The 25,766-nt window shown below is 41.7% G+C and overlaps 1 protein-coding gene across 6 annotated transcripts in view; it reads left to right on the top strand.

The window, feature by feature from the left end:
• snx25 (sorting nexin 25) overlaps positions 1-25,766 on the top strand; it is a 367,103-nt gene that overhangs the window by 303,067 nt on the left and 38,270 nt on the right. For all 6 annotated transcript variants that reach the window (XM_069939621.1, XM_069939646.1, XM_069939613.1 and 3 more), the window contains 4 exons: positions 135-272; positions 8,333-8,446; positions 11,049-11,213; positions 12,729-12,846. In XM_069939621.1, the coding sequence (XP_069795722.1) occupies positions 135-272; positions 8,333-8,446; positions 11,049-11,213; positions 12,729-12,846 (535 nt within the window). The remainder of the gene's footprint in view (positions 1-134; positions 273-8,332; positions 8,447-11,048; positions 11,214-12,728; positions 12,847-25,766) is intronic.

Raw genomic sequence — 25,766 nt, 5'->3', positions numbered from 1 at the left:
CAGTCTGAGCTTCTGGACTGATGGGCCTGATAGAAAGTGCTGATTTGAGCCCATTGAGATTGACCTATTTAATTTGTCGCCTGCTGAAATGACTTTCTTTGATTCAGACTTTTATTTCCCATTTTTCTGGGCAGATTGTGGAAGAGAATGGCGAACAAATGTCGTGCTATTCAATCGTGGTGCAGCTGAATCTATCTGATCGTGAAAATAACGGCTGGACGGTTGTTCGAAAGCTCAGCGAATTCCATGCACTACATAGGAAACTCTGCGAGGTACGTGTCTCTGATTTTTTTTTTTAGAATTTATGAGCTCTCATTTCCAGTGGGTACGAAGTTCAGACCTTTGTAATCTTGCATGCCACTTGATAAAATGACTAGTTTAGGAGCAATATTCCTGTCCCCTTTCAACGTCAATGGCTAAGGAAGTTCAAGTTTACATTATTTGACACGTGTACCAAGCTACAGTGATAAAGTTTTGCGTATGATCCAGTAAGTCTGTCCATACACAAGTACAACAGAAAGTAGAATAGCAGTGCGTCATTATTTTACTAGAATAAAATTTGATTGGTAGTCTGATCATAGTTGCGAAAGAAACTGTCCTTGAATCTGGGGTGCGTGATTTCATACTCTATAATCTTCTTCCCCACAGGAGGGTGAAAAGGTGTAGCTGGGGTGGAATGAGTCATTTAGTATGTTGGCTCCTTTTCTGAGGCGTTGGGATGTGTCGATAAAATTGATGGGGGTTTGTGTGGTGATCTCAGAATCGGAATTTATTGTCACGAACAGGTCATTAACTTTGGTGTTGTTGGCGGCAACAGCGTAGCCAAAACATTCATATTATAACCTTCTTACAACATCACTATAAATTTTAAAAAAATAGTGGTGCACGAAAGTAAGGCAGTGTCTTTGGTTCATTGATTATTCAGGAATATGAGGGCAGCGGGAATCTGAGGGCAGCGGGAAGAAGACGAGCTGCTGAGTGCTCGTCTTTAGGCTCCTGTACCTTTTCTCCAGTGGTAGCAGAGTGAAGAGGGCGTGGCCTGGGTGGTGGGGGTCTTTGAGGATAGGGACTGCTTTTTTAAGATATTGCCTCATGTAGATGTCCTCGATGGAGTGAAGTCTGGTGTCCGTGATGTCTCAGACTGAGTTAACAACCCTCTGGAGTTTATTCTTGTCCTGAGAGTTGGTGCTGTAATGATGGTGATCATGGTTGCATTTGCTACTAGCAAGGTCTTAAGGATATAGTTCCTGCTTGATTAGACTTGGCTGCCAGCAGGGGCTGACACAGAAGGGGAAACTGCAGTATGGGAGATTTGTAATGGAGGCTTGCAGCCTCATGGCATGCCTCAGGGCTGTTTACATCAACTTTAAAGTAAAGAACCTTTTCCTTCATCCATATGTTGTGTAAGAACTCACACATATGCATACAAGATGAAACAGGTGCCTCCATTCCCGGCAGTGGTGCAACCAGCCAGAATGCTCTTCACAGTACACCTGTAGATGTTTTTGAGAGTTTTCGGTGACATACCGAATCTCTTCAGACACCTCACAAAGTATATTTGCTGGCGAGCCTTCTTTGTGATTTCATCAACATGGAAACTCCAGGACAGTTAACACCCAGGAATTTGAAGTTCTTGATCCTCTCCACTATGGAGCCCTCGATGAGGATTGGGCCGTGTCCCTCTGACTTCATTCTGAAGTCCAGGAAGATCTCCTCGGTTTTGCTAACATTGAGTGCAAGGTTGTTGTCGTTACACCATTCAACGAGCCGATCTATCTCCCTCCTGGACGCTTCCTCGTTGCCGTTTGTGATTCTGCCGACAACTGTGGTTTCATTGGCAAACTTGGAAATAGCATTGGAATTGCGTTTGGCCACATAGTCGTGGGTCCATAATGAGTAGAACGGTGGGATAACCACACATCCTTGGGGTGCCCATGTTGATGATCAGTGAGGAGGAGACATTGTTTCCAATTCATACTGATTGTGGTCTTCTGATGAGAAAGTCAAGGATCCAGTTGCAGAGGCAGGGTATAAAGGTCTAGAGTTTGTAGCTTCTTGACCAGCATTGAGGGAATAATGGGATTGAAGGCCAAGTCGATGAGGAGCAGCCGTATGTATGAATTGCTGTTTTCGAGGTGATCCAGAGCTGAGTGGAGAGTCAGCGATGTTGCATCTGCTGTGAAGCGATTGAGGCGATAGGCAAATTGTAGTGGATCCAGATCTTTGCTTAGGTATGTGTGGATTCAGGCCATGATCAGCTTCTCAAAGCATTTCCTCACAGTAGGAGTTAATACTACTGGGTGGTAGTCGTTGAGGCAGCTCACATTACTTGGATCCCAGGATGATTGATACCCTTTCGAAGCAGGTGCAGCACTGAGAGGTTGAAAATGTCCGTGAACACTCCGGCTAATTGGTTAGCGCAGATTTTCAGTACCCTTGCAAGTACGCCATCAAGGCCTGACACCTTGCGGGGGTTCACACTCTTGAATGATGTTCAGACGTTGCCCTCAGAGACAGATATCACAGGGTTCTCAGCCTTTTCAAGGATTCTAGTAGACACTGTTTGGTTCTTCTTGTCAAAGCAGGCATAGAAGGTGTTCAGCTCATTGGGTAGTGAAGCATCACAGGCACATACAGTGTTCACCCTCACTTTGTAGGCTTTAATGGCCTGCACTCACTGCCATAGCTGGCGTGTATTTGTCTTTGCCTCTAGCTTCCTCTAGAACTGCCACTTTGCTTCAGAGATGGCCTTCCACAAGTTGTAACTGACTTCCTGTAAAGATTGCAATCCCTGGCCTTAAATGCCCCTGTTTTTCCCGTCAGCAGGTTGCTAATTCTGTGATTCATCCAGGGGTTCTGGTTGGGGCTCACCCGGTATTTGTGCATGGGCACACAATCATCCATGGAGGTCTTGATGAATTTGGTGATACCTGTTGCATATTCAGACAAGTCTCTGAGTTCTTGAATATGATCCAGACCATCAATTCAAAGCAGTCCTGCAGACAGTCCTCTGCCTCCCTCGACCATACTTTGTGGTCCACTGCTGTGTGATCCTCCATCACTGGTTGTATGCTGTGAGTAGAAGCACAGCCAGGTGATCAGACTTGCCAAAGTGTGGTTGTGGTAAGGCTTTCTTCATGGTGGTGTAGCAGTGGTCGAGGATGTTGGTTCCTCTGGTCCCGCATGTGACGTGTTGGTGGTAGTTTGTCAGGGACTTCAGGTTGGTCTAATTGAAGTCCCCTACAATGATCGGGAGGGCATCGGGATGTGATGTCTCATGCCTGTTAATCACGGTTCTCAGTCCCTCCTCTACCAGCCTGAAGTTAGCCTGGGGTGTAATGTACACTGCAACCAGAATGATGGCGGTGAATTCCCTCGGCAGAATGGGTGACTCTTTAGTCACCAGATGTTCCAGGTCTGGGGAGCAGGACTGAGTCGTGACCGTCAAGCCTATGCACCACAATGAATTGATAATGATGCCAACACTGCCTCCCCTGGTTTTTCCAGACACTGATATTTGGACAGTGCCATGGAGGGTGTAGCCCTTGGGCTGCAGCGCCATGTCCGGAATGTCCGCGTTCAGCCATGTTTCTGTAAAGCACATCACACAGTACTCTCTGACGACTCTTTGATGTTGAAGCCTGGCTTGGAGTTCATCATGTTTGTTCTTCAGGGATTGTACGTTGGGTTGTGTTGAGTTGAGCTGTGTTCACAATCTCTGGGCAGAGCAGATCTCGAACTGCACAAGGTCGTCTCTACAGTGCATCTGCAGAATTTATAGGGATGCTGGGGACAGCCCAACATGAATATTGGTCATTTTGTCATGTATTAGGTGTTGAGAGCAGAAATGTGGTTGAAAATGCTGTGGTGACCCTGCCAATGTAAGATTAGCCAAACCAGCCATCTCTAAGGAGGTCAGCTGCTCAGTGCTGGAATGAATGATTCTTGGAGCTAGATGATGGGGATGAGGTGTGGAGAGGAAAGAGAAATCACTAAGGGTGGGTAGCAGAGGGCCAGGAGGGGGAAGGTAACTAAGCGAGAGAAAGGAGGAGGGAGGCTTGAGTTCTAGTCCAGCTTCGAGCACGTTGTAAGAAGGAAGAATTGGCGCAAGCCATTCAACACTTCCATCTTTCACTGTTTTCCACTGTTCTCAGTGAGAATCAATGAGAGGCAAAGATAGGGTACCGTTTTTTGCACTACCACTAAGTACAAATTCTGCTTGGCCCCCAGGAAAAAGAATTTCAGGGTTGTATGTGATGTCATGTATGACTCTGACAATAAATTTGAACTTTGGGTGGACAGGCATCACCTGTTACCCTGGGCAACAGTAACAAATACTGGAGGACATCTGCTTAACATGGGGGGAGGAAAGTTCAGGGGAGACATCAGTGGTCATTTTTTAACAGAGTGGAGGGTGCCTGCAATGCATTGCCAGGGGTCGTGATGGAGGCTGGTACAATAGGGACATTTAAAAGACTGTTAGACAGGCACATGGTTGCAAGATAAATAGAGGATGTGAGGTAGGGAAGGTTTAGATCATTGAGTACATTTATATAGGTCGGCACCAGAGCGTGGGTTGAAGGGCCTGTACTGTGCTGTAATTTCTGCCTGATTCTACAACTGGAGAGGCCTAGTTGTCATTTTGTTATGTTCTTTTGATTTTTACTTCCAAAGGAAATAGTTTCTTCTCTCTCCCTTCATGTCTCAATTAGGTCATGCTTCAATCATTTATACTTAAATAAATTTCAAAACAAGGTTTGCAAATGCTGAGAATGTTGACTCAGGCATCAAGGTGTGTGCCATGTAGTAGTTTGATTTTATGACTTAAAATACAACATATGATCAAAATCATACACATTAATAAAGTTGTCCATTTTTTTTTTTAACAAATATTTTTGCTTTATTACAATTCACTGAAACTGCTGAGCTTGCAACCCTTAACTTAGCTGATGGTTGCCTTGTACAAACTTTTCTTGGCTGATCAATCTGTGCTAAACATAGAACCATAAAACACTGCAGCACAGAAACCAGCCCATCTATGCCTAGTCCCAATGGCATAGATCCGGACCAGACCAGGACGTAATAGGTGGATAAGGGAAGGAGACCATAGCAGCAAGCAGGGGAGGAGGGGTGTCTCTGTGAATGGAGAGGGAAGGGGTTGTAGACCTGAAGGAAAGAAGGCAAAGAGAAAGGGAAGGGAGGGAGAACAGAGAATAAGCTAGTATAAACCGGAGGTCTATGTTAATGGCATCCGGTTGGACAGTGCCCAGATGGAAAATCAAGTGTTGCTCCTCCAATCTAAAGGTGGTCTTGGTGGGACAGTAAATGAGGCTATAGATATCTTAGCCTGGGAACTGGGCACTGAATTGAAGTGGTTGGACACTGGGAGGTCCCTGAAACTGATGCAGACAGAGCAAAGGTGATCAGCTAAGCGATCTCCCAGTCCGCGTCCCGTCTCTCCAATGTAGAGAAGGGCACATAGGAATAATTCTTGTGGATATACGTGAAGTGTTGCTTCACTTGAAAGGATTGCTTGAGGCCCCGAATTGTGGTGAAGGGGGAGGTTTGGGCACATGTTACTCTTGCTGCAACTGCAGGCGAAGGTGCCAAGGGGTGATTGGTGGGAAGAGATGAGTGGATGAGGGGATCAAGGATAGAGTGGTCCTTATGGATGACAGAGAGGGGAGGATGTGTCTAGTGTTGGAAATTATGGAGTATGATGTGTTGAATGTGGAGGCTAGTAGAGTGGTAGGTAAGGACAAGGGGAATTCTGTGTTTGTTACTTCTGGGGGCAGAGGGAGCCTGGGCAAATGAAAGAGATGCAGGTAAGGGCTGAGTTGATGGTGGTGGAGGGGAAGCCATGTTTATGGAAGACCTCATCTTGGGAACAGATATGGTGGAGAAAGGGAAATTGTGAGAAGGGAATAGAATCCTTGCAGGGGACTGGGTAAGAAGTGTAGTCGAGGTAATTGTAGGTTTTTAAAATATGTCCATAGAAAGCTTATCTCCTGAGATGGAGACAGAGATCTAGAAAGGGGAGAGTGTTGCTGGATATGGGCCAAGTGAATTTAGAATCGGGGTGGAAGGTGGCAGCAAAGTGAATTAAGTTGATGAGCTCATCACGGGTACATGAGGCAGCCATGATGTGGTCATCAATACAGCAGAGAAAGAGTTGTGGGGCCTTGCCTGTGTAGACTAGCAGCATGAATAGCTTCACAAACAGGCAGGCATAGCTGGGACCCATGTGGGTACCCATGGGTACTCCTTTGATTTGAAGGGAGATAGGTCCATTTTTCTTCCAACTCCAATTCCTTATTTCCATTTATTTTAACTGGTCCAAGCACGTAAACAGCTGGAGTTCCTTTGTCACTCCCAAGACTATGAACTCTTTTTGCTGAAGGGCCATCAACATTGTGTCTTCATTGTTATTCTGTCATGCAGGCCTAGGCCGTCAGGCTCTGGTGTGAATCATTTACTTTCAGTTAAATCAGCCTTGGCAAGGTTTATCAACCTACATCTCCCTGCGTGAATTGTAAATTTGCTTTCAGCTGATGGAGATTTTTGCTTCAATGGATTCCTCAACCTTCTTGATATAACATGAGCTCCTTTTTACTTTAAATCATCCAAAGGATAATTCCACAGTGCCAGGAGCATTCTCCGCTCATCATCCAGAGTGCAGCTTCTTGATAGAACCATAGAACATTACAGCACAGAAACAGGCTTCTTTGGCCCTTCTAATCTGTGCCAAATCATTTTTTATTGCCTAGTCCCACTGACCTGCACCCAGTCCATAGCCTCTCATCCATGTACCTGTCCAAATTCTTCTTAAATGTCAAAATTGAGCCTGCATTCACCACTTCAGCTGACAGCTCATTCCACTCTCCCACAACTCTGTGTGAAGACGTTCCCCCTGAAGTTTTCCCCTTTCACTGTTAAACCCATGTCCTCTGGTTTGTATCTCACCTACCCTCTGTAAATGCCTACTTTCATTTACTCTGTCAATCCCCTTGTAATTTTGTATACCTCTATCAAATCTCCCCTCATTCTACACTTCAGGGAATAAAATCCTAACCTGTTTAACTGTTCTCTGTAACTCAGTTGATGCTTGCTCTTTGTATGAACTCCCCAGTTAGCACTGTTCATTATTAGTTTGGTAATTAAACTGATTGATGGAGCTGACTGTGACATGAGCCTGAATCTTCAATTGGTGCTGCTTTGATGTGGGCCAAAGTCTGGCATTTTCGTCCATGCTGAGGAATCTCATAACCTGTAAGCAGGAATCAGTTGAGAGACACTTTTTGACATCATATCAGCAAACACAGAGGTTAAAGAACAGAATTTGTTGCAAAAGTAGATACTCCAATCACAGTGTAAATTCACACAAATGCTGGAAAGACTCAGCAGATCAAACAGTGCCTCTATGTAGCAAAGGTGAAGATACAAGCCCAAAATATTTGCTGCATAAAGGCACTGTTTGACCTGCTGAGTCTCTCCAGCATTTGCGTGTTTCTTCACTTAACCATGGTGTCAACAGAATTCTGTATTTTACCATATTCATATCACTAATCCAAATGCAGTTGATCAAGGCTTAAGATACTAGACTATCAATAGAGAAAGCCAACAATTATCTCTCGCTGCTCAGAAGATTTTCAATTCTATTTAGATTCTCTCCGTGACTCAATCACCTTGACTATGGATGAGAAGAAGGTGGAGGGTTATGGTCATTGTGCAGGTAGGTGAGACTAGAGAGGAGTGTTTGGTTCAGTGCGGACTAGAAGGGCCTAATGGCCTGTTTCCGTGCTGTAATTGTTATGTTATGTTATGAATAACTTGCGGAAATTAGTCTGGAGTAAGTTATTTTGTTCATTGTTCTGCTTCTATGATTTTGTTTGGATTTACCATTTTAAGTTCTGTTTACTGGTTTACGCAGTTTTAGGATCACATCCTTGTTGCCTCCATCGGGGGAAAAAAAATGTTCTGAGTATTCGTCGCAATGTCCTCTTGCTCCAGGCCTCATTCTCATAACCTTGCTTTGCACCAACTTGAGGCTGAACAACCATATGTACATGACCAAAAGGAAAACCATGCTTGAGGGAGGAATTAAAAAAGAGGAGTTTTGTTTCCCCTGTTTGTTTTGGTCATTGCTTCCAAATGTTCACTGATTAAAATAGAACAGTTTATCTACTATGGCTGTGTGGTCACCTGTTTGTTGTAAGCATCAATCAAGATAACTGAACCATGTAGATCAAACTTATTGCTGCAGTTCCAAACATATCAGCCCACTAATAATAGTGCAATTAATGCAGTGAACATTTGATTTTGTATTTTACAGTGCTTTCCAATGTTAAAAAAGGCACAGCTACCATCTATCAGTAAACTGCCTTTTAAATCCATTGATCAGAAGTTCCTAGATAAGTCCAAAAACCAGCTGAATAATTTTTTACAGGTAAGAAAATCTCAAAAATTGTAGATCCAGTCACAATGTTAATTTGAGCCATGTTTTATAAAATGACTTTTTTAATCCTCAGTGAGGTAATTTTTGTAATACTGAAATTGAAAATTTCATATAATGGAAATCTGGAAAAAAAATGAAATAATGGAGTCAGCAACTGTGGAGAGAATAACCGTTTTGAGTTTAGAACCTTTCACTGTAAAGATTCAAAAGAGAGTGGAATAAGTCAATAGTCAGAATATGTCATTTGATTATTGTCCCAGCAGTGGAAAAATTCTCTCTTTGATCAGTCATCTACCGTGTCAGTGATACTCTTCTCTTGCTTCGATGATATTTTCAAAGGCATTTTTGTTGGCATCTCTTTTCATGGACATGGTTTCCATGTTCATCTTTCCAATGATAGATAATGATAAGATCACATCTTGCAATGTTGAAGTTTATTATCACCTGATGTCTATTCCTTCAGTGCAAGGACATGCAAATGCACAAACAAACAAATGATGCTCGTTGCAGTACACGCCTCCATATCCAGAGAGCTTCATTGATGCAGAACGATTTGTATTAATGAAACAATCAAGACAATCTACAGGTTTACTGATGTTACTGCAATTGTCCCATTCTTAGAAGTTTGTCAGATGAATGTTTTTAATCATCAGTTCAAACCCTTGCAATATATCTTACCTATACTTTGTAGCAATAGATGTTTGGTTAATTTAACTTGGTAGGTAATTTTATGTTTCCCCTTAGAAGTTCATATACCACACTGATATGTGTGGCCATTTAAATCAGTTTATATATGATTTTAGGTTATTTTACATTTACCTATTCGGTTTTATTTTTCTTTCTTTTTAAAATATGTTTATTGAGTTTAACATAATAATCCTATATAACATGGTCTAATCTAACAAAGGAATATCATTACATATACATATCATGTGATTAATATAAATGCATTTTACAACAAATTTCATCCATAATTGGTACCAACTATCAATTCAAGATTCAATTTTTATCATGGTAATAAAACTGTGTCATATCGTATGAAATTCCTTTTTGCCTGCTGCAAGGCAGGCGGATTTTCCACCAGCAGGAATTGCCTAAGCGACTTTCACAGTCAGACTTGCATTCAGAGAGGGAGAGAAGCAAAAGAAAGAAACCGAGTATCTGTAGATTTGCCACCTGCGCTTCCACAGCCCCTGCAGCTACACAGAGTCCAGTCCAAACCATTGGCGAACCAAACTCCAGATTTGAACCTCCGACACGGTCAGGAACCCTTCAATTCCTCACATCTTGGTTTTGATACCTAGTACCCCTCCAGCCAGATTATAAATTATCTTAAACGGCCAATTGTGATGGTTTTCTATATCTTTTCAATCTGAAGCTTTCTATCTTTAATATTGTATCTAATTTTCTCTAACCTTAGATATGTCATTACATCATGTAACCACCGTGCATGAGTCGGAAAGAGTTAAAACTGCTCATCTGGCCAGCAACGTGCTAAAATCTAAAATTTCTCTTGAGAACCTGACAAAAGTGTATCCGGTTCACGAGAAAAATCAAACAGGGCAATTAAAGGGCGTGGGTGTATTTAAATCTTAAAAATTGTTGATAAATATTAAAAGATATTCTCCCAAAACGTATGAATCATTGAGGTTTCAAAAATGTTGCACTTTTACTTTTGCACTTTTATTTTTAAACAGTCTTTTGCCAAATTTTATTTGGAAAGAAATGCGTAAAGAGCCTCTGTGTTTACTAAGCTTTTCCGCACGTGATGCTTTTCCAAAGGGAGAGTTGGGATAGGAAATTGCAGTTCCATATTCTCCTTTGGATATTCTTGACAGAGATTGGCCACAGCATCTAATTTTGTTATTGAAATTTTGATTAGATTTAATAAGCATATTTCCTGGGGTTCCTAATTTTCTGGCTCCTGCCTTCCTCAGACAGGATACTAATTGAAATGGAAGCAATCTGTTTTCTGAACCTCATCAATGTCACCCTGACCTTGCCCTTTAGATACTCAGCAGAATATTGTAATCATAGATTACTCAATGAACCTTGTCCCCCCTCTACTTATCACAAAGGAAATAGCTTCTACATGAATCACAGTTTTGGGCATTAAGTCCTTGAAATTATTTGAATATTACTTGTCAAGGCCTTATAGGCAACATTTTAGTAAGACACCAGTTGGTCTGATTAAATGAGTCATTGCACATGCTCTCTTTCTTCATCTTTCTCTCTCTCTTCTTCTCCTCTCCCTTTCTCTTTCTCTCTTCTTCTCCTCTCCCTTTCTCTTTCTCTCTTCTTCTCCTCTCCCTTTCTCTCTCCTTTTAAAAACTCAGCAATATCTATTATATAGCAGTTTGATAATTGTGAAAATGAGTCACTAGTATATTCATATTTATGTCTTCTTGACAACAGAAAAAAAAATTGAAATGTAGGTTAATAACCATTTTTGAGATGTAGATTCATAATCGTTTTAAAATTAACTAGGCCTCTGAAATTCAGTGGCTGGTGCCCAGATAGAATTGAACAATTGCTGTTCTGGCATTTTGTTTTAATTTGATGCAACCATATTACATGAACTTCCTTCTTACAGAAGCTTCTGACAGATGAGAAACTTTGCCAGAGCGAGGCACTTTATGGTTTTCTAAGCCCCTCCCCAGAATACTTGAAAGTTGTTGATGTGCAAGGGAAGAAGTCGACCTTTTCATTGTCTACCTTTCTTGAGAGGCTTCCCGGAGATTTCTTTTCTCATCAAGAGGTACATATCAGTGAAGCTCTGTGTAATTTAAATTGAATTGTGGTTTAATTCATTTCGATTTTCATTTTTATATCAGTGCTTAAACTTCATAATAAAGTGTATGATCTGTTCCTCCCTTGACCATGTTTAAATCCAGTCCTGACTATGAGTTTGTTGTGTAGTATGACCTCCTTTCTTATTTTTACTACTACCCGAACCCCCCCCCCCCACCAAAATCCCAGGCAGTCTTGAGCCATAGACCAAAATCTGAGTTCCTCTTGCCGACTGCATGGTATTTCATCCATGCCAACCTTTTTTAAACTCTGCTCTGATGGACCCATTCATTCCTCCCAATATCCCTTCCATTCTTTTTTGGCCAAGTTAAAGCCCTGTTATCCAGAATTCAAGCAACTGACAAAAAAAAGTCACAGGAACTAGGTAAAAATATGAAAGTTAAAAATGGTCAACCCTAGTGATTAGTTCACCAATCATGCAACACGCAGCCTCAAGCCACCAGAAAATTCACTTATCCACATCTACCAATCCCCAGAGGTCCCTTATACCAGGGATTTTACTGTACTTTGAAACATCATTAAACAAAAAGGCATGTATAAATACATGCTATTAAGTTTATTTATTGATCTACAGTACTGCAACAATGTGTCAAATCTGCATCCTCTCTTTCTAGAAGGACAAGGATAGCAAGGTCTAAAATTACCATTGCCTGGAAGTTCCTCCACAAATCATACACTAGCCTTGTTTCACAGAGACCATATCCCAGAATTCCTGACCCAGCAGCTCAATCGCGCACTTTCCCTTATCGATCCATTCACCACCACCTCAAAGGCTTTTAAAATCAGTGTCACGTAGCATGGAAACAGGCCATTCAGTCCATCAACCCCATGCTGACCATCAGTCACATTCTGGCCTTGTTGACTGTCCACAACCCAAATAAATAAATAAATACAATGTTCCCTATGTACATTGATTTTGAATTAGCACCAACTTTTTTTTACAGGCATCAATAATTTTCCTTTTAAAATCCCCCAATAATGGAAGCTTTGAGAAGTGTTCTTTTGAACGATTGGTTCAGCTTCATTATTGTTGATAAATCAAATTTATATTTATACATCCATCCTTTCGGCCCACGAGCCCATGCTGCCCATTTACACCCAATTGACCTACAACACCGACCGGTATGTTTCAAAGGGTGGGAGGAAACTGGAGCACTGGAGGAAACCCACGCAGACACAGGGAGAGCGTACAAACTCCTTACAGGCAGCACGGGATTCGAACCCCATTCACTGGTGTGATAACAGCATTGTGCTAATTGCTACACTAACCATGCCACCCTGAATTTTATTTTATTATAAATCCTTCCATTGGCTACATCTGAATGCCAGCTTGTTGTGGTTCCCAGTTTACATTTCTTTCTTTTCCTCCCGAAACTCTGTTCATTGAAGCTGCCTCCTTGGGACCTCAATCCTGCAACCTTTCACCTCCTGTGTATTTTGTTGCTTTCTTTTGCATCCTCAGGAGGAGGCCGAGGAGGACAGTGATCTGTCAGACTATGGAGATGAGGTTGACTACAGAAGAGACTCTCTTGCTGAACCTTGTTTCATGCTCATCGGAGAAATCTTTGAGCTCAGGGGAAGTAAGTCAATGTTGCATGTTTATTTTATGTTGGTGTTTTAAATGAAGTTCATAAAATTTTCAGAGAGGCTGGAATTTGCTTGAAGGTGTTGGAATGAGAGATAGAATTTTGGACTTGGCTTAATGGTAGCCAACTTCTTCCTAAGTTTAAAAAAATGAAACCTCAGACTGCTCTGCAATGTAATCTAGGCTGTTGCTTCAGAATAATACCTTTTCAGGGTTGGGAAGAGAGAGGAAACAAATGCAAAAGGCATGATACAAGTTGAAACATATTCAGCAAATACAAAATGCGGTTTTTTTTTACGTGTTTGTGTTTCTAAACATAGTAATCTTCAAAGTTAACAAACTGATGGCCATTGTGGGATTTCCAGCATCTGGTGTTTTGAGCAGCGCAGATTTTTATAATTCATTAACTTTTTGAATGCAGTATCTCTTATTGGTAAACAAATTTTAATATCAGTTTTTTTTAAGACTCTTGGCAGTTCCACGATTCTGCCAACTAATTTTTTTTTAGAAATCTATCATTGAGCTAATCATTAGTGATAGGAAAGTTGTTGAAAACAATTCTGAGGAACAGGGTTAATTTAAACTTGGAAGGGATGGATTTATTCAAAAATAGTCAGCATGGTTTTGTTAGGGAGGTCATGCCGTATGAATTTGATCGAGTCCACACGGATTTCAGTGACAACTTTGACTAGGTCCCATGTTAGACATTGGCTCAAAAGATTAATGTAGCGGAATCCAGGAAAAGTTGGCAAATTGGATCCCAATGTGGCTTGACAACAGGAGACAGAGGTGGTAGTGAAGGGTGATTATGTCAACTGGAATCCTGTGGTCAGGATTGTCTCACAGGGATGGAAGGACCCTAGCAAGTATTGAGGGACACTGGGACCTTAATGTACAAGTCAGAGGATTTCTGAAGGAGACAACAAAGGTAGATAAGGTGATGATGAAATACGTGCAAGATATTTAATGCCTTGATGTAATCAGGGTTGGGGACAGCAAAATACTGAATGTTATCAGTTGATGCCATGGAGTGTGATGGTGTACATTTGGGGTTTTTCCACAGCTTGGCAGACTGATAAATTTGCAAAGGTTAAAAAAAAAGACAACTTAAAAATAAGTTACAGTATTGGACTAAACCAAGTGGTTACAGTTGAAGTTGAGTAGAAAGTTTAAAGTCTACCCGCATGTACATGTGGGCACAAACACATCCACGAGGCATTATATAAAATAGAAGAAAGTGGTTAAAATTACAGAAATGTTGCCTTTCCTGTGAAAGGACTCTGTGCTCCTTTAATATGTTCCATTACCATCTATGGCTAAATGTAAAGTTGCTTCAGATTGTAAGATGATCTCAATGCTCTAAAGATAATTTATCCTCCCACTTTTTGCAAAGATTAAGATGGCATTCTTCCTCATCTGGTTTCCTTGAGTTTGTGGAGATCTTTTTACTTTTCTGCTTTCATTCCTTCCTCTATCTCTTACAGCTATTGCAGAGGATTGAAATACTGCAGTTGTAAATCTAACAGCTCATGCACATTAGATACACCATGCCATCTGCAAAATGTACAGAGCTTGACAGCACTATTACAGTGTTGTCCAAACCCACCGCCTACATCACCACCAGAACAATAGCATTGGGCATACGGGCAAAATGTGGGCACTCCCTCCTGACTTGGATACATATTTGCTGTGCTTTCCTCATCAGTGGGTCCAGATCCTGGAGCTCCCTCCCCAACAGCACAATGTGATATCTTCACCAGAAGGGCGATGGGTTCCGCCCTACCCCCGACACCCACATTCTGTTAATCAATAATTTTAAAATGTGGATACATCAGGATTTTACTTCCTGATTTATTACATTGTTAACACTGGACAACAATTTTTTTCCCGAAAAAAAAAAAAAAAAAAAAAAAAAAAATTGGGGATTATGATAGGCAACTTCAAGTTGAACACAAAGATAATTTCAGATTTGTTGTATCACGCGGGAAGTTGGAGAAACAGTAAATTAATTTTTATTGAATTTAACATGTTTAATCGCATAATGATGCTGACATATTGTGTTGGTTCAAATGACCTAAAAATGTTTTGCCACTGATTTTCATTTGTACTCAGCATCTGAAGCCTCTTGTGTCAGTGTTCAACAATAGTCCACCAGGTTTGATGGATTCCAGTTGCCCTGATGCTGCTATTCCATGGTTGCAATGTCCTGGTGAAACCTTCCACCATGTTCGTCACTGACTACACTAAGATCAGCAGGGATGAAGTCCAAATGTGAATGCAGAAAATGAATTTTCAGTGACGTTTTGATCTTTGTGGCTTTGAATGCTTGAAGCAGGTTTAAAATTTTACAGGAAACCACAAAAATAGGTTAGATCTAAAAAATGGTGTGTGATCGGAAAATGTTATGGTTATTTTCATGATCAGTAGCCTAAAATACATAAAATACACCCAAAACTGTTCAGGAAGCAAAATCTTTGTTGTCCAGTGTAATGAAATTTGTGTCAATTAAAAATGTAGCAGGTTCACTAAGGTTCTGCCTTTAACTGCTTTGGCATCAATGAAACTGTTTTTTGTGCTGTGAAGCAACAGAGGAACCCAATTGATTACATGAAACCATTTTCAAGAGACTCACCACCACCTTCCCTGTGAACTTGGGAAGGCCACTGATTACACCAAAAGTGTCTGACTAATTTATAAACCAAGGCAAGCATATAAAGGAAATAAGCACAACATATTTTCTTTGTAGGAAACATTCACATTCCCCATCCAATGAACAATTTCCTTTCAGCTGTATCTAATTTTTTTTTAGATTGCCAAATTAGATTGATAATTGTGAGCTTTATTCCTGACACTAATGAACAAATAGACAAAGCTAGCTGTATTTATTAACTCCAGGTAATTTTGAAAAAGCAATGCTGAAAAGTGTAAATAGGCTGACATGTTGCTCCTTGTCATGTAATCCTGGAGCCAGGAGTATGTTAGTCTGCATGGTAGAAATTTGGTTTTCAGATTAATTAGAGGCCTGTGTAACCAGAGATATGCCGTGGAGATCGGTGCTTTGTTTCCTTTTTTTTTCACAACTTTATTTATTCGTTCAACAAGGTCATTACATACAGTGGGAAAAAGATACATATTGTGAACAATTAAAAACATTTTTAATATAAGAAGGAAAAGAGAAAAGGAAATCCCCCCTCCCTCTCTCAGCCAGCTCTCTTTAGGAGAGCCAAAAAAAACTAAAATATAAACTAAAAGGTATTCACCAAAATCTAATCAAAGTAAATTTAAATGTAAATATTCTGAATATAAAGATCACTTATTAAGAAAAAAAGAATAATTATCATGTAAAACATACGTAATTTTTTCCATTACCAAACAAGTTTTAATCTCATTATGCCATCTGTTAATATCAATCACATTAGCATTTTTCCATGTACTTGCTATACATTTTTTTGCTGCAGATAAAGCTAAATATACAAAAGCAATCTGAAATTTATCTAGTCCCAAATCTTTCAAAGGTTTCAACTTACCCAACAAAAATATTGTCGGGTCTAAAAATATTTTAATCTTATACAAATGTTCCAAAAACAGTTGAATTGCTTTCCAAAAAGATTGTACATGTACACATAACCAAACAGCATGAAAAGAAGTTCCAACCGAATTACCACATCTAAAGCAAGAGTCTGATTCATTAAAATCATATTTTTAAAAAACTTTTCAGGTGTTAAATACAATTGGTGTAAAAAAATTATAATTAACCATTGCATAACGAACATTTATCAACACTGTCATGATAAATATCTTAACCAGTCATCCTCAGAAAAAATAAAATTAATATGATTGTAATTCAAAAGGTAAATTTTTATGCATCAAAATTGCTACTCCCTTAGCTTTAGCGTTAAATGAAAAAAAAACATATCCAACCCTCTTCAATTTAATACTTTCTTTTTCATTCAAATGTGTCTCCTGCAGAAAAGCAACATCAATTTTCATCTTTTTGATATATGCCAAAACTCTCTTACGCTTCGTCGGGTTTATTTAATCCCTGAACATTAAAAGTAGCAAATTTCAAATTTGACATATCTAATACAATTACTAAATACCAAAAATAATCACAAAATTAATAATAACAATAAAAAAAATTGTTATATATAGGACACTCAAATTAAAATATATAGGCCCTCCAAAAACAACAACCCCCCCCAAAGAAACTACCAAAAGTTCGTAACTCCCTAAAAATACTGGGTGTGGATTACCCACTAGTGACTGATGACTAACAGAGAAATCAGTGCAATCCCCTCCTCCCCAGCCAGCCAATACTTAAAAGTCTGACCAGGGAGGACAGGGATCACACCACGCTCCCCCCCCCCCGCCCCCCCACCCCGGTGCCTTGTTTCCTGTTGTTTGTCGAGCATATTAATAATTTGGATGAGGATTTAGGCAGCGTGTTTGGCTCTTGGTAAGTTGTTTGCTAACGATACTGGAAAGTGAAGAAGATTGTCTAAGAATACCACAGGATATTGATCAACATGGAAAGTGGGCAAAGAAAGAATAGATGAACCTTTTGGGAAGTTAAACCAGGGCAGGACATGTGGAGTGCAGAGCCCTGGAGGGTGTTGTAGAACAGAGTCACCTAGTGGTACAAGAAAAGGAGTAAATCATAAAATTCTATAGACACTGTGGTTGAAGTAAAAACACAAAATGCTGGAGAAGTTCAGCAGGTCAAACAGTGTCCTTTATGTACCAAGGGCAAAGATACATATCCGACGTTTCGAGTTTGAGCATTTCATCAAAGTATGAGAATATGCCGGCGAGCGTTCAAACAAAAGGGGGGGGGGCGGGAGAAGAAGGGTGGTGAAGGCAGGAGATGATTGGTGGAGAAAGGAGGGAAGGGATAATAGCAATGATGGAGGAGGATGGCTGTGTGGGTGAAAGAACTGGAAAGACAAGAAAAGGGGGGAGGGGAAAGAAAAGGTGTGCAGGTGTGCAGTAAAGTCAATGTTCATGCCATGTGGCTGGAGAATACCCAGACAGAAAATAAGGTGGTGTTCTTCCAATTTGCGAGTGGTCAGGGTGGGACAGTACATGTGTGGACAGACCTGTGCATGGGAGTGTGACACCCTTAGTGGTACAGGTACCTAGTTCCCTGTGGTGGAACACGATATTGCGGGCCTGTCCGGGCATCAGGGATGAGATTGCCAAGGCAGGGATGCACGCCATTGATGAATCTGTCCCGTTCCAAGTAGAAAGTGATGCCTCCAGCCACCACACCGAACCAAGCAGGCAGGCCAGTGGCATTTTCTTTCCTGCACCCTCCGAGGCCCTGAACGCAGGCATTCCCCTGTCAAGAAGGAGGCACAAGCTATAGTGGAGGCCGTGCGTCATTGGAGGTACTACTTGGCCAGCAGACCATTCACCCTGCTGACGGACCAGAGAGGTGTTGCTTTTATGTTTAACAATAAACAGTGGGGTAAAATCAAAAATGACAAGATCATGAGGTGGAGAATTGAACTGTCCACCTCCAATCATGAGATCTTGTACCGTCTGAGCAAGCTCAATGAGCCAACTGATGCCCTGTCCAGGGGACCTGCGGCAGGGTGCAAATTGATCGCCTCCATGATAGCTTCTGCCACCCCGGGGTCAAGAGACTGTACCATTTTGTAAGGGCCCGTAACCTTCCCTACTCAGTGGAGGAAGTCAGGGAGCTGACTTGCAATTGCCCGGTCTTTGCGGAATGCAAACCACAGACCAGCTACAACCCCTGTGGGAATGGGCAGGTGGGGAGGGAGAATGGTATGATCTGGAGGGCCGTCCTTTTGACCCTCAAGTCAAAAGGGATGCCTGTATCCCAGTGGCAAGAGGTCCTTCCAGAAGCGCTGCATGCTATCAGGTCCCTACTTTGCACGCCAACTAACACAACGCCCCATGAAATTGTTCTCATTCCCAAGGAGGTCAGCGTCAGGAACCACGCTGCTGGTCTGGCTGACGACCCCGGGGCCAGTGCTTCTCCAGAAGCATGTAAGAACGCACAAGGCGGACTCACTGGTTGAGGAAGTGTACCTCCTGCATGCGAACCCTCAGAATGCACTGGTAAAGTAACCAGACGGATGGAACGATACAGTGTCCATCTGGTACCTGGCGCGAGCAGGGGTTCTGGCATGGGAGGTGCACTTGGTACCTCCAGAGATCAGCCTGACAGATGAAGTAGTGATCCCACCTCCAACACGGCCCCCTGAGTGTTCCCCCACACTGGAGTGTTCTCCCCCCTCCCCCTCACTGTTAACAAACAAATTCCCCACCCCTATGGACCTGGTAGACACAGACACTGTGCAACACCCAGCTGAGCGAACAAGCTGCCTTCCAGTGCAACCAACAATACAGCAACAGTTCTTTGGAGATCTCAATGCCAAATAAAACCACAAGAGTGGCTGAACCTTTGAACTGTATGGACTACAAGACCCGTGCCGATGGACGTTGCCCCATATCACCCCGCTGGACTTCATTCAAAAAAGGAGAGGTGAATGTGGTGGAAAACATGGTACTGTGGGCACGTCCTCACTGGGCTGGGGAGGCTGACCTGCCTTCTGTACCTATAGCTCCTCCCATTAAAATCCCCTAATAAAGGCTGAGAGCCCTAGTCTCCTCCCTCATGCCTGCCTTGGACATGAGCCAGCAGCATGTAGAGACAAGTCTGGGTCTTCTGATCAATAAAGCCTTTGACTCTTGCTTTGTGGCTGCGAGTGGTCCTTGATCACGCCACAAAGGTATACTTGACTTCATTGACTGTAGTATTGAGTACAAGTGTTGGGCCATCATGTTAAAGCTGTATAAAATGTTGTTGAGACCATACATGGAAGTGTTGTGTGCAGGTCTGGTTGCTACACTGCAGGAAGAATGTAATTAAGTTAGGGAGCAGAAAAGATTTGCAAGGACATTACCAGGACTGGGGGCCTTGAATTGTAAAGAGAGGTTGGATAAGGATAGAACTAATTTCCCTGGATCGAAGAAGGTTGAGGGATAAACTTTGAGGTTTATAAAATGATAAGGGGCATAATTGTTTAGTTTTTTTAGGTTTAGGATGAGGGAAAAGATATAAAGAATATCAGAGTGGTATATAGGTGGGGCTGCCAGAGGAGATGGTCGATCAAGTCCAATTAGTGTTTTTGAACAAAAAACATTTAGGATAGAAAAGGAAGGTGTGGGCCAATTGGAAGCAAATGGGATTATCTTACATAGGTATCTTTGTTGACATGGATGAGTTGGCAGGTAGGGCCCGTCTCCATACTATGGAAATCGATTAATCTTGTTTAGATGCTTCCTAAATGTGGAGAAAGTACCTGCCTCCATAACCCACTCAGGCTGTTTCCAACAACCTGGATGAAAAATGTCTTTCTCATGGTCCCCTCTAAATATTTACCTATACCCTCTAGTGCTACAATCTATCTGATCTCTGTCTCTCAAAATTTGGTATGCTTCAATCAGTTCCACACTCAGCTTTATCCACTTCAAGGAAAATAAATCTAGCCGATCCGTTCTCTCTTTATAAACAGGAAAGCTCCATCCTAGGCAACATTTTAGTTTATGTCCTCTGGATTTTCTCCTGGGTGACTAATGTTACAAGCCCAGAGGATCCCAAAACCCAGCAGCAATAGATATTCACCACGGCAAATGGTTACTTAAACAAAAGTTGTTTTTAATTATCTTTAAACATGAAAACATCAACTTTAACTCGTATATTATTAACTTACTTATATTAAGCTAACCTAACCCACCCTTCTAATTCTAAGAGCATGTGTGTGTAATGTGTGGTAAGTTTAGAAAAGTTCTTTGGTTCACAGTCCAATCTCACTTCACATTCTTCTAAGTTCACTGGTTGCAGGCAATTCTTATACTCTGCACAGAATTTAACATGTATAAAATTCACCAGGCTATAGTGCTCAAAAGGTAAATGGTTACCGCTCAGGAAGGTTTTTGTAAGTTTTGTGGAGAGAGATGTGTTGTTCCAGGATTTCCACAACTGAGGTACTTCCCTCAGTCACCTCTGTCTTGCTGATGAAATTTGCCCCTTCAGGGTTCTCCAGATGATAACCTCTTTCTTTCAGGGCACCACAGAGTTCCTTTTTGTTTGACGTATTCCAGGTGAAACATCAGATACCCAGTCCTCTCCTCTTGCATTAACCACAAGAGTAGACCATCTTCCACACTCTGGAGCCCTGGAGCTTCTATTTCTAGCAAGCTTTTGCCACGTCACAGCTTTCTCTCTCTCTCTCTCTCTCTCCTCTCTCTCCTCCCTCCCTCCCTCTCTCTTCCTTCCCTCCCTCCCTCTCTCTTCCCTCCCTCCCTCTCACTCTCTCTCTCTCTCTCTCTCTCTCTCTCTCTCTCCCTCCCCCCCTCCCCACCGACTCTGAGACTGCTTGCCAAAACCACCTGATGTTCTCCATCAAACAATAGGAGTCAGTCTTCTGGTTCACACTAAAAATTGGGGCAACACAGTTTGATGAAATGGTTAGTGCAATGCCTTTATAGCACCAGCAATCAGGAATTTCGTTCAAATCCTACGCCATCTGTAAGGAGTTTGTACTTTCTCCCCATGGCTACGTGGGTTTTCCCCTTAGGCACTGGTTTCCTCCCACCGTTCAAAAAAAAAAGTACCGGGGTGTAGGTTAATTGGGTGCAAATTAGGTGGCATGGACTCATGAGTCAAAATAGCCTGTTACCGTGCTGTATGTCTAAATCAAAAATATAACTTCATATGGATCTCAAGGTGTGATTTAGTTCATAATTTGTAAAGTTCTACAATAACCTCTCTGTACTTGTATTCCTTGTCTGGTTAAGGAAACCAAATATCTTGCACGATTTCATCATCACCTTATCTAACTTTGTTGTCTCTTCAGAGATCCTCTGACTTGTACATTAAGGTCCCCGTGCCCCTCTGTACTCGCTAGGGAACTTTCATTCTTGTAGTTATCCTACTCTGACTGCATCACCTTGTACTTATCAGAATTAAGTTCCATCTGCCATTGATTTGCCCATTTTACTAAGAGATCAATATAATTCTGAAGCCTTTAACTATTCTCCCATCAATAACCCCTTCAGCCTGCAACTAGTTTACACTTACATCCTTAATGTTAATGTTACCTAACAAACAGTAAATGTCACAGCATCAATCCCTGTGAGACAGTTCTGACCACAGGACTCCAGTTGACATAAACACCCTTCACTAACAACTCTGCCTCCTGTTGTCAAGCCACATTGGGATCCAATTTGCCAACTTTTCCTGGATTCTGGCCACTCTAATCACTTGAACCAATAGACAATAGACAATAGGAGCTGGAGCAGGCCATTTGGCCCGTCGGGCCAGCACCGCCATTTTAGATCATGGCTGATCATTACCATCAGTACCCCTTTCCAGCCTTATCCCCATAACCCTTAACTCTGTTACCCACAAGAGTCTTATCTAACTCTCTTTTGAACATAGTCAGCGAATCCGCCTCTACCACCCTCTGTGGCAGAGCATTCCACAGATTCACACTTCTCTGGGTAAAAAAATGCTTTCTCATCTCCATCCTAAAGGGCCTACCCTGTATTCTTAAACTATGCCCTCTAGTCCTTGTCTCCCCCATCATTGGGAACAAGTAATCAGACTTCACCTTGTCTATCCCCCTGATGATTTTGTATACCTCAATCATGTCCCCCCTCATCCTTCTAAACTCCAATGGATACAAGTCCAGTTTTTCTAGCCTTGCTGCATATGACAACCCTGCCATCCCTGGAACTAACCTTGTAAATCTGCGCTGCACACCCTCTATAGTTAGTATGTCCTTCCTCAAGTTTGGAGACCAGAACTGGACGCAATACTCCAGGTGGGGTCTCACCAGGGCTCTGTATAACTGCAGAAGGGCGTCTCTGTTCCTATACTCCAATCCCCTCTTTATGAAAGCCAACATTCCATTTGCCTTCTTCACAGCTTTCTGAACCTGCATGCTAGCCTTCAGTGACCGGTGAACAAGTATACCCAGATCCATTTGCACTTCCCCACTCCCTAGCTTGTCTCCATTTAAATAATACTCAGCTTTCCTATTACTTCCCCCAAAATGAATAACCTCACATTTGTTCACATTGAAATTCATCTTCCATTTAGCCGTCCACTCCTCCAGCCTGTCCAAGTCCCTCTGCATTTTCCTTACATCCTCCTCACACCCCACACCGCCACCCAGTTTAGTGTCATCTGCAAATTTGCTCATGTTATTTATAATCCCCTCATCCAAATCATTAACATAAATTACAAACGTCTAACATGGGACCTTGTCAAAGTCGTCACTGAAATCCACGTGGACTCGATCAAATTCATACGACATGACCTCCCTAATAAAACCATGCTGACTATTTTTGAATAAATCCATACCTTCCAAGTTTAAAATAACCCTGTCCCTCAGAATTGTTTTCAACAACTTCCCTACTATCATTACTTGGGATATGCCTGTTGGTTCTTTTGAATAAAAATACCTCCTTTTCTATTTTTCAAACATCTGGCACTTTACCTGTGGCCAGCAAGGATTTAAAAATCTCTGCCAGATCCCCAGAAGTCTCCCATAGTAATCTGGGATACCATCAATCAGCCACTGAGGATTTATCCATCTTTATGCCCAATAGAACATCCATTATTTCCATCAACATGTTTTTAATAGATTCTAGGATTTCACCATCCACTTTCCTGAATTAACTCCTCCTTCTTTATAAATTAAGAGAAGTATTCATGTATGAGAAGTATTTTCATATTTCCAGGGTAGACAGGCCAGATGGCCTACTCCTGCTCCTATTCTTGTGATCTTCTATTTGACACACAAGGGCCATGCACAGGCGGTCATCTTGGCTCCTATTGGCCCTACCTTTTCTCTCCAATTGCCCAAGAAAAGTGTGGTAACTTGCCAAAATAACTATCGACCAGTGGCACTCACATCAGCAGCGATGAAGTGTTTTGAAATGCTGGTGTCAAAGCATATCAACCCTTGTCTGAGCAGCAACAAGAATCCATTCCAATTCACCTACCGTAGTAACAGGTCTACAGTGGATGCCACCTCACTGGCTCTACTCAAGGTCTTGGGATTCCTGGACAACAACGATGCATTCATCAGGAATGCTGCATTGAACATCTTCATCCCCTCAAAATTGATCAGCAAACTCAAAGACCTGGGACTCAACACCCTACTGTTAATTGAATTCGGGAATTCTTCATCTCCAGACTGTAATCAGTGAGGATTAGTAAGTACATTTGCACAATCTTCATCAGTACCAGAGTACCACAGGGGTACGTTCTTAGCCTCCTGTTCTACTTGCTAAAGACCGATGACTGTGTGGATCAACAACACCATCTACAAATTCACTGATGATAGATACCATGGTAGTGGGTTGTATAAAAAGGGGTGTTGAGTCACCAGGAAGGTGATTGAAAACTTGGTTGAATGGTGCATCAACAATAACCTTGCTCTCAATGTCACCAAAACCAAGGGGTTGATTGTTAACTTCTGGAAGGGAACACCAGATGTGTACGATCCAGTGAAGATTGGGGGATCAGAGATGGAGAGAGTAAGAAAATTTAAATTCTTGGGAGTCGCTATCTCGGAGGATCTTTCCTGGAGCCAGTACACTAATGGCATCATGAAGAAAGTACATCAGTACCTCTACTTCCTCAAGAGTTTGCAGAGGTTTGGTATGACACCAGAAACCCTGGCAAATTTCTACAGATGTGTGGTGGAAAGTGCGCTGACCGCTGCATCACAGACTGGTATGGGGACACCAATACCTCTGAACGCAAAAGGTAGTGGACACAGCCCAGGACATCACAGACAAAACCCTCCCTACTATCGAGAACATCTACAGGGAACGCTGTCATCAGAGAGCAGCAGCAATCATCAAGGATCCACACCACCCAGAACATGCTCAGTTCTCACTGCTACCATCAGGAAAGAGGTATAGGTGCCATAAGACTCACACCACCAGGTTCAGAAACAGATGCTACCCTCCTCCATCAGACCCCTCAACAATAAACGCAATCATTTAAAGACTCTTACTTTTGCACAATTGATTTTTTTTCTCTTTGTGTTGCAGTTTTTTTACATTTCTTTATTTGTTTACATGTGTACATTGGGTACAGTTTTTTTTTGCACTGCCAATAAATGGTAATTCTGCCTTGCCCACAGGTAAAAGAATCTCAAGGTTGTATGTGATGTCATAAATCTGAATCTTTTCAGACTCTAGTTTTGCCTGTAAACTGACTCCTGATACTTTAATCCCATCCCCACTAAGCTGATTCCCATTCAGTATTTGTAAGGGCACCATTGACATTAGTTCATCAATAAATGCAGTGCAAGCTTTTCACCCTAACCTATAAATGTTGTGTATTAATGCATTGGGATAAGAGGAAAATCAGATGTAGGCATATGCTGGATTCTTTCAGCCCAAATTGTCAATCTATGGAGCCAGGTTTTCTTGGAAAGTTTTGAAGTTCTTATTTTTTTTTAGGCTGACAATGCTATTACAATAATTCGGTTGTGTAGAATTATTGTAGAAATTTAAAACGACCTCCCAATCTGCAAGCTACTTTTATTACGATGACCTCTTTTCTTTGAATGAAGAATTATTGGAACAGTATTTAAGTACAAAGTACCCCATGTATGTATGTACTTGATATAAAAATGTTTTAAAAATAGTTTAAATATTCCTGACAAAGGCCAAAAATACTGATTGCCTTTTAATTCCTACGCCTGCTGAGTTTCTCCAACACTGTGTGTACTGCACTAGTTCCCAGAATCTGCACATTTTCATGTTTACCTAAAAACTGTGATGGTCCTTTTGTGGGCCTGGCCTTATTCCTGTTTTATATTCAGTGTCTAATTGATATTCCTGGAGATAATGCAT

This window comes from Narcine bancroftii, chromosome 1 (genome assembly GCF_036971445.1).
Source record: "Narcine bancroftii isolate sNarBan1 chromosome 1, sNarBan1.hap1, whole genome shotgun sequence".
Taxonomy (NCBI): domain Eukaryota; kingdom Metazoa; phylum Chordata; class Chondrichthyes; order Torpediniformes; family Narcinidae; genus Narcine; species Narcine bancroftii.
This window is presented reverse-complemented; position numbering and strand designations above follow the sequence as displayed.